The sequence below is a fragment of the Alosa pseudoharengus genome, unplaced genomic scaffold (genome assembly GCF_046254945.1).
Source record: "Alosa pseudoharengus isolate Yale_2024_CS ecotype anadromous, Long Island Sound unplaced genomic scaffold, YU_APseudo_1.1 YU_APseudo_1.1_scf_9, whole genome shotgun sequence".
Classification (NCBI taxonomy): Eukaryota; Metazoa; Chordata; class Actinopteri; order Clupeiformes; family Clupeidae; genus Alosa; species Alosa pseudoharengus.
Window position 1 is genome coordinate 23,661,918 of NW_027468881.1, and position 15,829 is coordinate 23,677,746.

At 41.5% G+C, this 15,829-nt stretch overlaps 1 protein-coding gene across 1 annotated transcript; it reads left to right on the plus strand.

The window, feature by feature from the left end:
* Window positions 1-1,032: 1,032 nt before the first annotated feature.
* rad21l1 (RAD21 cohesin complex component like 1) lies at window positions 1,033-15,550 on the plus strand. The gene is made up of 13 exons (XM_076277231.1): window positions 1,033-1,179; window positions 1,356-1,485; window positions 1,698-1,810; window positions 2,022-2,130; window positions 2,708-2,767; window positions 2,900-2,989; window positions 3,257-3,400; window positions 7,467-7,699; window positions 8,117-8,210; window positions 8,596-8,744; window positions 9,423-9,527; window positions 13,980-14,054; window positions 15,362-15,550. The coding sequence occupies exons 1-13, from the start codon at window positions 1,033-1,035 to the stop codon at window positions 15,548-15,550; spliced, it is 1,638 nt and encodes a 545-aa protein (XP_076133346.1).
* Window positions 15,551-15,829: the final 279 nt, after the last annotated feature.

Genomic DNA, 15,829 nt, shown 5'->3' on the forward strand with positions numbered 1-15,829 from the left:
AGGAGTCCTTTTTGAAAGGTGAAAAACAATGTCTGTACATGCGCAATTTAACCAATACAAAAACAAGGCGGGTGCGCGTCGCGTCGCGAGCTCCGACCTGTCACTTGGTTTTGCAGGTAAGCATAAACCTTAACTGGAAGTGTATGAAAAGATATTCATGGACATATCTTTTATTTTAGCCGTTTATCTTAATTCATTCGTTGTTTGGGGGTTTGTGGTCGTACACAACCTGTTAAGCTAATTGTAACTTAAACATTATTTTCGTTTTAGTTTGTTTGCTTAATTTTGTAGCTTGAGCTAACTTTAGCCTGCTAGCTAGCTGGCTAATGTTAGCTAGAACAAATTCCCGCTATAATGTTATGTGTTGTGTTTAAAATCTCTGGTTGTAGGCTAACATGTTGTATGGTTGGCCATTATATTATATCGAGCTGTACCAACCAACAGTTTCTGTAATGTCAGTGTATTGGATAAAAACAAAAGCAAATACAGTAGTATGTAGAAAGCAAATACAGTAGTATGTAGAATTTATGTAGAAACCACGACCATATAGAATAGCAACTTCTATACTGTATTAATTATCCCGAAGTTAACTCAGTCAACATTAGCTGACCAGCCAACTTCTTTCATGTGTTAGACAAGATGAAGTCACCACTAACTCACCCAAGGTTAGGAGAAGTTACATTTAGCTGGCTGTCATCATAACTTATTACATTATATTAGAATGACATTATGGCTTTGCACAGGTAGGCTATTACTAACTAGTGGGGACATGACAGGTGGGACACGATGAACAGTCATAAACAGACCGGCATATGGATTAAAATAACATCTGATCCAGCGGACTGAGACGGGAAATATAACATGGAAAAAAAAAAACATGGAGGGGAAAAATCACATTACCATTTTGCCAGGTTGATGGGGTTAGGTGGGGCTTTCTCCACCTCCAAAGTGGGGAATGACAGAAAATGTTTGAGAACTGTACTAACATGAGTAGTATTTCTCTTTGACAGGACAGTTAAGAGAAATTGAAACATGCAGTTCTACACACAACTGTTTACCTCCAACCGTGGGACTCTGGCCAGGATCTGGCTAGCTTGTCACTGGGAGAAGAAAATTACCAAAGCTCATGTGTTTGAATGTAACTTAGAGACGACCATCCAAGATATAATTTGCCCTCAGGTAAGGTATTTGGCTAAGAACTGCAGTGGCCATTGTTTACTTAACTAAATTGTTGTTTACATAGGTGATTGTTGACAGTGACAGGAGTCAGGACTCATTGTTGTGTAGTAGCAACATTTATTTGTAGTTATATCAACAAAGAAATATGTTTTGGGGGTGTGATGTTCCTACTGTAGATAAAGATTGGCTTGAGAACATCAGGACATCTGCTTCTTGGAGTGGTGCGAATTTATTCACGGAAAGCCAAGTATCTTCTAGCAGACTGCAGTGAAGCTGTGGTCAACATCAAAGTTGCCTTTCGGCCAGGTAATATCTAAAGCCTGTGTCATCCAATTCTTCTTATGCTCAGTTTGACATAAGGTGTGTTGATGACTTATTTGCTCCATATTGGAGAAACTGAAATAAACCACCAGTATATTGTGTTATAGACTCTATTTTGACATTCTTTTTAAATGGACTCCAGAAAATAAATGTGTAGGGAAGGTTAGTAGTTGTTTGCTATCTTCTTGTGCCTTCAGGTCAACTTGACTTGCCTGAAGATGGGAGGGAAGCCCGGTTAAGATCCATTACACTCCCAGAAGACTTCACTGACTTTGATTCTGAACTGCCTGACCCAAAGTATGTTTTTTTTGTTTGTGTTTGTTTTGCCAATGGATCACTGTGAAAGAATCATATGCCTTGTATTATGTTATGGATATAGACAGTGTATCTGTTATGTAATGACTACCATACAAGTTTTTGTTAAAAATAATGTTTTATGTTCCTTAATGAAAGTTTGATCATTAGGCCTGAGGTTTAGTTTTGAAATGTGGGAATGTGTCTCTATTTTCAGAATGTTTGAGGACATAGTTGATATCTCCTTGAACCAGAGTCGCATAGAGGAGATAACACTCAGGGAAGATTTCGGGGGATTCCCTCTCATGATGGACAACTTCAGCAGCAGATCTTTAGGTGAACAACACCTAAACAATAAATAAACAATCGGTTCTATCTAGTTCAAGTTGTTGCAGCTACAATGTTCATGAGCCCCTATGTTAGCACTGTTGGCTGCAACACCTCGAAACTAGGTAGAAGCGATTGTTTTCAGGGTTTTTTGTACCGACAATACTCGAGAAAGAGATTTATGTGAAAAATCGCCGTAATTCTCCATTAAGATACTTTCATAACTGTTCCTCTATGTTGAAGATATCAAACCGTAATTTGCGCTACGAGTTGTCTTTTCATGATTCAAATGATAATAATTTAATAATAATTCTTAATAATAAATAATAATAATTCTTTTTATCACTTGTCTATCTTTTTTTTTCGTTAAACATTTATCCCCTGGTTCATTTTTCTTGTTAAAATGTAACATAAGGCAGGGATTGTTTTGTTGTTGTGTTTTTTTTTTCTTCTTCTTCTGGCTATAATGAATTGTGACTGTTGATCTTGTGGGCAGACTCACACAATCAGGGATCCATCTAAACACAATAAGTGTGGGTATTTTCTGTGAACAATGATGGCACTGTCTTCTCCCTGTCTCTTGTAGGGGAGAGGGAGTCAGAGTTTGAGGGGTTTGGTGACGAAGGGATGGAGAACACCTTGCTTGGTAGGTACTTATTACAGATGTGCATCGACTTTGGGCCGAATGGGGCCTGAAGAGCAGGCTTGTTTATCAGTTAAAGATATTTATTCTCTGACGTGTGTTGTGGTGTTTTTCACTATTATGTTTTTTGTCCAGATTTTATGATAGAGGCCAGTAAGGATGGATTCACAGATATTTTTGACTCATATCATGAGGTCCCAATGACTCCACCTCCAACGGCCATCGGTATGCATGAATTACACATATACGTAAATCCCTCAACCAAGTACTGCATTAGCTGTGTGTGTTATGTCCTATTGCTCTTAACATTATGCCTTTTTGTATGAGAAGTTAAGAAGTTTATTGTTTATTAAGGGAAATTCACTTGCAACTTCACAGATTAGTTCACAGATTTAAATGTTCATCCTCTGTGTTCTAAAGAGGCCTAGTATCCCAAGGAATCATGTGCAATGTTGTAACATAACTTTGGGCAATATCCAAATGTTCTGACAGATGCGGGTTCAAATGATTTGGAGGTGCAAGTTGAACCCTGTAGTCCCCATGCACCCACTGTTGTATCTGTCGGTACAATGAACGAGACGGTTCTGGTGGAGAATGAGGCAGAGTTCTTCGCTCTTGAGCCAGTTCCAATGACACGTAAGCCACTTTACATTGTGTTCGTGTAGTAGCCAGACTATGTGCGTGGGTAGTGGATGGGTAATTTCAGTTGTAAACATTCAGACACAATTAGAGATGTAACGGTATGAAAATTTAACATGACAATAATAGTGACCAAAATTATCACTGTTGTCGATATTATCGCGGTATTTTTTAAATGTGCTGAAAATGTTTCTGATTCAACAGAATGGGCTACTTGCACAAAAGGCGGTTTATTTCCGGTGGAGCGTTAACTGTGTTGTAAGGGCAACTTCTGTTATAATCTGCTCCTAACACTCCAACACTGAATATCTTGTTTGTCCAATAATAACAATTTTAACTTCCATAAATCCTTCTTTATCACAACGTGCTGATTTACTAGGTGCAACACCCAACCGGGTCCGTGTAGACACTAATTACATAAGGGCAGGTTCAAACACACCTGGCACCACTGGAACCAAACGAGCCGTACATGCAAAGAGCCCATAGCATAGTGCCATAAAAGTAGTGTGGCTCCTTTAAGAGCAAAAGGCTCCCTTTTTGTTACTAGGTAGCCTACGTGTTGAGAGAAAACGCATACGCAAAACCAATAGAAGTTAGATGGGCTGGCGACTGAGTTAAAGTTGTAGCCCATTAAATAAAGCTGTAACTCTTTGATCTATCAACTTTGATTGAAGCTGTATCTTGGCGTGCTTGTTGCTCACAACTAGCCTACCATAAAGGAAAGCCAGGATGATTTAAACACTTTTCAATTAAACCTAATTCAGCTGTGCTATATAAGACGAGTGGTAAAAAAGTTAAAACGCTCAATTCACTTATCCTACCCCATACAATTGGTAGATTCAACGGAGAACCATTCCTGTGAGAGTAGGCCTACGAAAATGCACCACAGATCCACAAATCTAGCTAAGTTTATCTGTGTTTGCAGTCATCCTGAAATATGCGTAGTAGTGGCAAGCACATAACAAGCCCTAGTTGCATGTTACGCCTGTGGGTCTACTTTGGGGGACTCAGATGATGCTGGAAAGAATTCAAAACACGTTTTTCGCGCCACGGTAATTAAGATAATTAAAATCAAAACGGTAATTGTTATAGTCAAGAATTTTGTGGTTTACCGTTACACCAGTAACCGTGACATCCCTACAACACAATGTTAAATTCCAGAGGTGTAAAAGTCCAGCTTCAGAAAGTTAAAGTCCTGCCACATTTTTTTCCCAACCATTCATTTAATCAGCTGATTCTAATTAGAACAACTCTTAAGACAGGTAGATCAGGGGCCTATTGCACAAAAGCAGAATTAAGACATCCGGGATAAGTTACTGAGCTGCGCTCAATGAATCCAAAACACGATCGTACAGGCTTAATTGGTTGCACAACGAGCAAGCTAGGATGAGCAGACACGGATTCATCAAGCCAGGTGAAACCTATCCTGGATAAGTGCGCGCTCACGGCTCCCTCAAATAGACCCCGTCACCGATCACAGATTCACTGATTCACCATGGCAACTAGAGCGGCTTCATTGCTTCTTCTATGGTGAAGTAGGTAGATAGCCTTCTCACAACAGCAACAAACAGCAACACCTCTAACCAAGATATCCCGGCTTAATCCCTTATCCTAGTTTTGTGCAACGGGCCCCAGGGGCCTATTGCACAAAACTGGGATAAGGGATTAAGCCGGGATATCTTGGTCATCCTGGCTCAATTTATCCGTGATCCGGTTGCACAAAAACGGGATAGGGGGCAGCAGGATATGTTATGGTAAAAGTCACCATGGCGATTTATTCTGTGGAGCTAGCCTGCTCCAGACCAGGCTAAGTTCCAGGATCTATTTAATCTCATCCCTTATCTCAGTCAGCAGTCACCACAAACGGAAACCAATAGTTATTCCACTGCCCACTACACATTGTTATCACATATAACTAGATCCACTGTCATTATTTAAACATTTGTGATCATTAATTAACTTTACCTGTCATGCGACAATGTGACGTCACAGGAGCACCGTAACCATTTTGCGCGTGGTGGTCACGACACCAGTTGCAATATTCTCCTAAACAGAGGTGTTGCTGTTGTGAAAATGCTATCGCTACCTACTTTACACTGTAGAAGGAGCAATGAAGCCGCTCTAGTTGCATGGTGAATCTGTGATCGGTAGCGGGGTCTATTTGAGGGAGCCGTGAGCGCGCACTTATCCAGGATAGGTTTCACCTGGCTTGATGAATCCGTGTCTACTCATCCTGGCTTGCTCGTTGTGCAACTAATTAAGCCTGTAGGCTCTTGTTTTGGATTCATTGAGCGCAGCTCAGTAACTTATCCCGGATGTCTTAATTCTGCTTTTGTGCAATAGGCCCCAGGTAGTGAAATCACCTGTGTTAAGTGCCCAGGTAGAACCAATACATGGCAGGACTTTTACCTTCTGATGCCGGACTTTTACATCTCTGGTCTCATGCAAGAATTCATACTGAAGCAACATAAACTACTGTATATGTTTGTCTTTTACACCACATATTCTTAAATTAAAGTCAATTCAGTTGGTAAACGAACTTGTAATAGGCGAATCGTTCACCTAGCATAGCTATACAGCATAGACGTAGCGAGTCCCTACCGAGAAAACCAGCCATGCAACTTCCAAGGGCGGCACCCCGCCAAAACTCGCGAGAATCGTGAAACATTACCTTGTCAGTAGATATAGCACTTTGGAGTAGAGATGCGCGGTTCGCGGTTACAGCCGCGGACTCCGCGGTTAAACCGCGGATCGGGCGGATGACATGAAGGAATATAATATTTTAATTAAATTCGGGCGGGTGGCGGTTGAACCAATCAAATGAAAAAAATATAGTCTAGGCCTATACATTGTTAAATTGTGTTACCTACATCCGAAAACGAGCACACTTTGAAATAGTCAAATTTTCCTCAGGCAGTAATTTGCCTAGTTGCTTCTATGCATGCTGCTTTGTTTAGGCCTAGGCTACTATCAGAGATGGTGTTGCGGAGTTGGTGTATTCCGATGTTTCACTGAGCAACCCCTCTCACACACGCACACACACTAAAGGTAACAAAAAGTGTAAATTAAAGGAATTATCCGGAGTAAAATGCACTTTAGATCGATTTACGGATGATTGGGGGTACATACGTTGAGTTGACATCAAAATCATGTCATTCGGATGTGTTTTGAGAAAGTTCGATTGTACCGTTTTCAGTCAAAACTCGTAGCCTGGAAGTGAGCAGGGCATATCAATTTCGCCGCTACAAAACACTATTTTTTTACCTCTTCTACAGTTCCAAACAACATAACACTTACGTGGTAGTGAGTAGAGGGTCCCTAAAGCCAAACCGAAGTATCCCGAGGTCTTTATGTGGTCGGATAGAGAGTCCAGAATGAATTTCATCAAGCCAGTACCTTTCCGGAAATGTTGCCATCTTTGCTGCCATCTTCAGGGGAAAGTCCGTAGGAGTCGATTGCTGAGTCGCTCTGGAAATTCACAATTTCGTCGTCGTTTAAAAAAAAAAAAAAAACATAGTCCAGTCCATACAACTTCATTTCAATTTCGAAAGAAATACTGGACTATGTTTTTAAAAAAAAAAAAAAAAACGGCGACAAAATTGTGAATTTCCAGAGCGTGTTGCGCTTAAATCTGGTTAGCATCATAACCACGCTGTGCTAATTTGTTAAAAACTGTTGCATTGAAGTTAATTCTGCAAACCTACAACCACAAATAGAATTCAATTCTGTGGGAAACACTGTAACATATAAATACATCGCGACTCTAGAGGGAGCTCTAAACTCGCCAAAAATACCTAAACCTGCATAGTATACCTTTAACAAAATTATTTTTACTAAGAAAGTAAACAATCTCTTATTTAATTTACAATAATAAGACACAATAGTTTTAATTAGATTGAATTTAATTTCATTGTGCTTATTAATTGATTTTTGTCATTTTTACTGTTTTTTAAGCAAATGGTTTGTAAGTCACATAAAACAAAGGACCTGATAAATACATTAATAACTTCAACTACAGTCAAATCTGCAGTGAATCCCAGTAATGTGTTTGTGGGTTGGGCAGCGACTCTGGAGAAGAAGAAAGGGAAGAAGAAGAGGAGGCTGATGGTGGACGCGAGGAAGGAACTGACCAATGAGGAAATGAGGCACATGCTGCAGGAATCCGATGACCTCACAGCAGCCCTGGACCTGGCCCCGCCTACCCGACAGCTGATGGAATGGAAGAGCAGCGGAGCGGTAGAATGGCTTTTCAGACATTACTGCCTCCCGGCTGTGTACCATCCAGACCTGCTGCAGGTGAATGGGGAGTGTCCTATACACACACACACATACACACACCTACTCACACACATACATACACACATACACACACGCACACACACACACACACACACACACACACACACTAGTCAACTGATAGAGTGGAAGAACAGTGTGTGTTAGTGTGCTTGTGTGTTTGGGGGTGGGACATGGCTGGTACTCACACATGCATAACATAATCAGGTCTTCTGTCAAATATGTGCTACTTGTTAACATTTTGTTCTCATTTGTAGTAAGTCTATCCAATGCCTCCACTGCTAATGTTAAATTAAACATTGTAGAGAAATCCTGTCCATGTTGTGATAACTCTAGGCCTGCAATTGCCACCTGTAATTATGTTGTCACACATGCCGTCGCCAATGACGCTAAATGCTTACATTCTTACCCATGCAGATATTCCCTAGAGACGTGTTTCCCCGGAAACCACCGTCAGAGGAGATTGGTGAGGAGAGTGACCCAGAGAGGATGAGGAACCAGCATCAAGAGGGTAGGAGCAATTGGGAGGAGTGTAATTGTGTGTGAGGACTCGGTTGCACTCTTTCTGTGCCCTTCAGTCTGCATTTATGCAGAATTTACTCAAAGGAATGATCAACAATTCATAGCATTGTGATGTGAAACACAGAGGGAGGCTGGAATCTTGAAAAAAATATCAGTAAACAACTGCCATAAGGAAATGGAAACATGTTTACCACACGTTTTTGTTGTTGAAATTTTGATTTAAGGATAGGCAACAGGTACCATTCTTGTTTTTAGCATTTTGAACCCTTACAGCCTTTCAAACTTATCATCAGATGTCAGTTGTCATTTTTTGAGGGTTCAGGGCTTAGACCTTAGGGGAGCCTTCGAGATTTAGCCCATGACTCTCTCTGCAGAAGTGAGTGAGGCGTCCATCTTCCCCACGGAGGAGCCCAGTCTGCTGCAGGAGTCTGCGGACCAGAGCAAAGTGTCGCCGCCACCAATTGAAGATGAGCTGGAGGAGCCCAGCATTGTCCACCTGCCCTCCAGTGAACATAGAGACAACGTAAGCCCACTGACTATGTTTATATGCACAGCAATAATGTGACTATGACCTTATTCGGGTTAAGGGATCGGGAATCTGAAAATACTGTTTACATGGCAGCGTCTTATTCGAAATATTGTCTTAATCGGTTTAATATCGGAATATTTATGTCCATGTAAACATACTCACTGTCACATCAGCCACCTCAGGCAAAGCAGCTGAAATGAAGAACGCTATCTCACTGGATAGCTCACTATTGAGTGTTCTCTGTCCAGGCTTTCTAAAGTAATTTTAGTCATTCAATCATTCTCTACTGTCTGCTGAGAGAATCAGATAGAGCGTTTGGGTAGTGAGGAGGCACACCAGGGCTTATGGGCTTATTATCCTGTGTGTCCAGTACAGGGTTTGTGCAAGAGGAAGAGCAGCATCGTTAAAAAAAAACACGATTAGAGGAGTCCTAGAACTACAGTAGGACTATGTGGCTCTCTCTCTCTTTCTTTCACTTTCCCCATCCCCAGTATTCTTCAGGGAGTTTTTTTTTTGTCAGACCCCAGGCTCATGAAGGAGCTGGTGAAAAAGTTGATTTTCATGTTCTCCCCAGTACCTCTCTCTCTCTCCCTCATCTCTCTCTCTCTGTCTCGGTCTCTCTCTCTCTCCCTCATCTCTCTCACTCTCTCTCTGTCTGTCTCTCTCCCCCAGGTGTTCTCCCCACCTGATCCTGTGTCGGAGGACTCTTTGCTGGTCCATGCGTCTGGTGTGGAGAGAGAAATGCCATCCTCAGTGACACCAACACCCAAAAGTCAGGTAACTTTGCTGCACATTCACACACATTATTACAGTCAGGTAAAAATAACAGTCTGATGCCTGCGTAATCAGAACAGCCAAGAATAACCATTTTATTTCTCACTGACTCTCAGTCTCTTTAGTTCTCTCTTGGAGGGCAGACACATTAGGGATTCTACTCCATTCTAACAGCCTGTCAGGACACACACACAGAGACACACACTCTCTCACTGACACACACTTAAGCTGATGCACATACACTGTCTGAGACACACACACAAATAAACACACACAAATAAACACCTATTCTTATCTTGAACAATACATACAAGTGGTCATTGACCACACTCACAGTCTGTCAATAGACTCACTGACTTTCTGACACACGCACACAGACACACACACAGACACACATACTCACACTCATACACATACACACACACACATACTCACACTCACACACACACACACACACACACACACACACACACACACACACTACCTGTTCTCAGCCTCAAGCCGTCCACCCACACAGTGCTGTCCAATGTCTGACTCATGTTGCCCACTTTATTGAAAAAGGTGGGGGGGCGGAGGTTCAGTAGTAATTATCCAAAGGGCCAGTTACACTGTGAAAATGTGTGAGCTACATACAGTACACTGCGAGAATGTATGTATGAGGCACATAGAAAGGAAAAAATGTACAGGATACATACAAGGGGAAAAATACAATATGAAATAGTTTAGTGGATTCCTGCACAGCCCTTGGCTCCCTCTGAGAAAAGATAATGACCTAAGCTATAAATGGATGACATTTCTAACAGCCTTTTCCCTAAAGGAACAAAATGTGTGGGGCCGTTATTGTGCTGCATGTGTGATTTTTCAGCTGACTCAGAGTATTTATAGTCACATCAAAATCATATTAGCAAATGCATACATACATACATTATGCATACATAATACATAAATTCTTATGTACATTATATATATACATAACATTTAACTATTGTATTGTTTTAATTGTAAGTCACTTTGGACAAAAGTGTCTGCTAAATCCTGTAACCATAACATAAACGGAAAATTATCCTGTAAAGGTGTAGTGGCAGCATATGCATTTGTAAATCACATTATCATACATCAGAACATGGATTTTATCATGAGAATTAATAGAGACAGCACATAATTATGGTTTTGCTTGAGCAAATAATTATAGCACATCATGTAAGCTACTGTAAGCCCTTTCCTCACAAATTCACCCCATGACATCATGACATCATTCCCCATTAAATATAAATAAATGTTAATTGTCAGACCCACTCTAGGGTCCCACTCTCTCGGGCTTGAAGAGATGGTCTGATAAACAGGATGGGATGGGATAAGAGGAGGAGTTAAAGAATGGAGGCAATAGAGGAAGGTGATTAGATGTTGTGTTTCTCCAAACTTCAAGCATAGTACAGATTTTTTTTTTTCCAACAGTATACAGTATGTGTTCATGAGGTACCAACATTGAAAAAAGGGTTTGGAACCACAAAGCAAATAGTTCATGTTTAATTCTTGAAATGAATGATTTATGATTTGCTATTTTTGTGTGCAGATCTGATTGTTCAGTGTTGCTAGATGTTTTTGATCCAGTATCTGTGGTAGTGGAGAATGCTATGTGACTTTTAGCATATTAGTGTGCCTTTTCTGTCATAGTCTCTCTGGATGTTAAAACTGTGACTGTGGTGTTATTATTAGCACTTTGCTCTATAAGTTGGCCTGCAGGCACACACACACACACACACTCTCTCTCTCTCTCTCTCTCTCTCTCTCTCTCTCACACACACACACAAGACGAGAGGAAGGAAAGGAAAGGGTATAAGGAAGAGAGTGGGGGGTCGGAGGGGAGGGGGGGGTAGAGAGAGTGAGGGAGGGTAGAGGGAGTGAGGGGCCTGCAGAGGAAGAGAAAGGGATGAGAGGTAATTTAATTAAGTAGAGCTTACAAGACTTGATGGTACAATCCCTTGAATAATCAGCACTGCTTCTTGTCTGGTGTCCTGAGTGGGAGAGGGATAAACGCTTCATTGGGGTCATCAGGTGGGCACTCTCTGTCCTTGGTGTGTCGTTGATTAAGGCCCACGACACCTCCAGTCAACACCGATGTGGAATCAATGAATGAGAAGTTTCTTGTTGTTTTTACCCTAAATGCACTTTACCAGATGTAGCAACCCTAATTTCATTGCACAGGCAACTGTACAATGACAATAAAGGCTATCTATCTGTCTACCTATCTATTTATCTATCTATCTATCTATCTATCAGTTCACGTCTCACTTCTCATATATCATGTGCACTTATGTTAGATAATGTGCACTGTTATTTACAGGTAAATTCAATAAAATGCAATAACAGTGTGCAGTTAGTCAAGTGCAGTTACTTGTAGTAGTAATTTTTTTGCTTTTAGAGGTATTAAAAAGTTGTAAAGGTCGTTGAATTTGTACAAAAATAATGTGACATGATGTGATGTGGGGGAAATGAGGGAATGAGAAACCTGCCAAAGAAGATAAGGTGATGAGAGGTGGCCAAAGGAGGAATGGACAGAATCAGGGAAGAGTAGAAGAGGGGGAAGGATGATAGGAGGAGATACAGAAATGGAGGGAGAGAGAAAGAGGGAAACGAAGGGTGAGAGAAAGACGGAAATGGAGGGGGAGATAAAGAGGGAAATGGAGGGGGAGAGAGAGAGGGAAACGAAGGGTGAGAGAAAGAGGGAAATGGAGGGAGAGAGAAAGAGGGAAATGAAGGGTGAGAGAAATTGAAGACGGGAGAGGTTATCAGGGGTCATCATCACTGCCTGGTGGCTTCAGGCAGGGAGCTGTCACAGCATTAAGCATTACATACACACACTCACACACACACACACACACACACACGCAGACACACAGTCAGAGACACACTTTCTCTGACACAGGCACACACACTTGCTCATACCACATACGAGACACTTACTGACACACACATACACACACTGACAAACACTCACGCTCACGCACACACACAATACTTACAGGCAGACAGACACATGATGCTGTATGCTGACACATACACACACACACACACATGCAAGAACGAAATTCTTAGATACACACATGATCGCATGCACACACACATACACACACACACATATACACACACGCACACACACACACAGCGGTGAGAGTCAGCTGTCATGTTGAATTTAATGCTACTCATCCCCTCTGACTCTGCAGTCTGGACAGTCTGAGCTGAGCTAGAATGACCCCTCACACACACACGCACACACACACACGCACATACACTCAAACATATCTCCCTATCTCTCTCTAACCTCTGTTTGTCTTTCAGTCTGTTTTTCTTTTTTTTTTTTCATCTCACACACACAAACTTGCTCATTCTCAGCCATCTCAGTGCCTTGGTATCCCTTACCTCTAGTCTCTGTATTCTTATTAATCTCATTAATAACAGTCAGTACAGCCAGCAATATCACCGTTATTGACAAAAGAACTATAAAAGAATAGTAGTAATAGTTGTATATTTCAAGAGGGACAGATTTAATATAGACCCTTTTAACTACATCAACAAACGTGAATTCCCACTGCATTTCTGGTGGTACAGAAAACAACACCGAGCTAATGGTAACTCGGAGATAAACAAACAAACAACAGCTTTTAAATTGACATTTTATGGGGTACTCCACTAAAGTCCAATACCTTTTAATTACAACTTATTTGCATTGATTTTGAACGATAAAACCGGAAGACCTCTAGGAACAGATTGAAAGGGTCTATGAACAAGCCAAATAAATAGTTATCCTGTTATTCCGTCCAGTACCATGGGAACACCTTTTTTGCTGTAGTGTGTCTGAGCCTTTTTTTCTTTTTTTTCTGCAAGGGCAGTTGGTTGTCCTGGCCCTAAGAGAACATAATTAGAAGCTATGATGGTAGAAGGACATAATGTTAAAATAGGAAGGAAGAAGTGTGTCTTTATGTTGACCTTGTAAGAAGGTGGTATGCGATGTCCAAACACTTAACTTTACCTCAGGTGTGTTTTTATTCTCTTTTGCACGTGATGATTGCACTTAGAACCCTCTGCTTTGTGTTTTTGCAAATGTGTGAATGTTGTTTACTGTTTTCAGTTTTAGAGTTTCCCTGTTTGTACCTTGAAATATGTGTTGTGAAATATGTGTGAAATGTGTGAGTTTTTATCATTCCAGAGGTAATCTGGTTGGTAATAGTGTTGGAGATTGGATTGGACAAAATATTACCTACAAAATTCTCCTTGCAGAAATTGCTTTCCTTGCTTATACGTTTTTTACTGACTTCATGTTTTTTTTTTTGGTCATTTCATTAGAAAGTCTGGTGCTGCTGTGTGGAATATTTATGGTACGTGAGTGATTTGTATCACCATTTCTCTCTCTCTCTCTCTCGCTCTCTTTCTCTCTCTCTCTCTCTCTCTCCACAGTTGGATCAGAACAGTGAAGACATGGAAGAGAAGAGGCTTACGAGCCGAGCTCAGAGACTCCTCCAGGCCCTCAAAGTAAGAACCAATCAAGTGCCTATCACATCTGCTCTAAACCTACTCATTAATTGGCATCAGTCACTGTGTGGTGGCATTGAGCACTACAGGGTGGATTTAAGTGTGTGTGTGTGTATGTGTGTGGGTGTGAGCGTGCATCTGTGTGTGTGTGTGTGTGTGTGTGTCTATGTGTGGTGTGTGTCTGTGGAGATTAAGAGAGGCTGAGAAATGTGTGTGTGTGTGTGTGTGAGAGTGTGTGTGGGTGTGTGTGTGGGAGGCTGAAAACACATCTTAAAGGTTACTCTCTCACACTCTCTCACAAAAATATCAGTTGCATTTGTTTCTCTCCCCTCATTTTCAGTGGTAGTTTGTGGCAGCTGCAGTAATTAGAATTCAAACAAAACATTTTTACACCTTTCCGATATTCATTTCACTAGAAAGGGCAGCACTGCTGTTGGTTTTTAAGCTGCTCCCGTTAGTCGCAGTGATGCGATAATGCAGCACGAGTGTGTTGCATTTTGAACTTCTCCAGCACTAGCTATTAAAAATGAAAAGGCTGCAACTGTATGTGTTACATGGTTAAGCACTACGGGGTTGATGTTCAAGTGTTGCACGCTGGCTGGTTGCTGACAAAACTGTGCTCATATGTCTGCCTGTGCCTCAGTCTTTGTGTAACTTGTTTTTATATCCTTATACACATGTGTGGAGAACATAGAGAGGAGTGTGTGTGTGTGTGTGTGTGTGTGACCAGTTTGTGTGTCTGTGTATGTCTCTGCTTATAAGCTGATGAATGTGTGCATTTGCTTTGCTGATGTGAAAGTGATGTGAAGGTAGGTCTTTCTGCTTGAGACCTAGTGTGTGTGTGTGTGTGTATGTCAGTTTGTGTATTGAGGTGGTGATACCATGCTTCCATGCTTTTGTGTGTGTTTCTTCTTGTGTGATGGTCTGTGTGTGTGCATGTGTATGTCACTCCTTATATGCTGACGTGTGTTTGAGTGTGTGTGTGTGTGTGTGTGTGTTTGACTGAGTGTATGTGTTTCTTTTTGACTGCTGACGTTGGACTCTACTTGATGTATGTCATTCCTTGTATGCTGACACATGTCTGTGTGTGTGTGTGTGTGTGTGTTTTCTTCTAGTGTGGGCTGACGTGTATGTCACCTGATGTATGTCGAGTGGTGTATATGTGTGTGCTTCTTCTTGAGTGCTAATTTATGTTTGTCTCTGCTTATGCATCGATGTGTATGCCACTCCTTATATGCTGACGTGTGTGTGTGTGTGTGTGTGTGTGTGTGCGCGCGCGCGCGCGCGTGTGTGTGTGTCTACGTTAGGGTCGTGACCCGCGGCCCAACGCCATGTTCAGCCTGCAGGAGCTGTGTCAGGGAAGCTCCCGCTCAGAGGTGGCCGCCATGTTCTTCTCCCTGCTGGTGCTGAGGAAGCAGGGTGCCCTGGACCTGCACCAGAGCGCCCCCTACAGTGAGATTATCGCCACACCAGGGCCACGCTTTACAGCCTTCTAGGAAGTGGATGGAGGGTATGGGACAAAAGAGAAATGTATTTATTGTTTGTTTACTATGTATATACTTTTCTTTTGATTAAACTAATTGAAAAATTGTTGAAAATTCTTGTCTCAGGCATGATAATTGTTTGTATCACAATACTCAAAAAGGGGGAGGAGGGACAGCCTGAAAGATGTTTCAAGTTTTTAATGTTTTCTCCACCCAATACTTGCAATTACTTAATTACTCACTGAACTGAATTTTCCTTAGGCTCAAAGCCCCCAAAGACTTACCTAATCA

Coding starts and splice junctions, on each gene's coding strand:
- rad21l1 (XM_076277231.1), top strand. CDS start 1,033: ATGCAGTTCTACACACAACTGTTTACCTCCAACCGTGGGACTCTGGCC. Junction 1,180..1,355: donor AAGATATAATTTGCCCTCAG/GTAAGGTATTTG, acceptor TTCCTACTGTAG/ATAAAGATTGGCTTGAGAAC. Junction 2,990..3,256: donor TCCACCTCCAACGGCCATCG/GTATGCATGAAT, acceptor ATGTTCTGACAG/ATGCGGGTTCAAATGATTTG.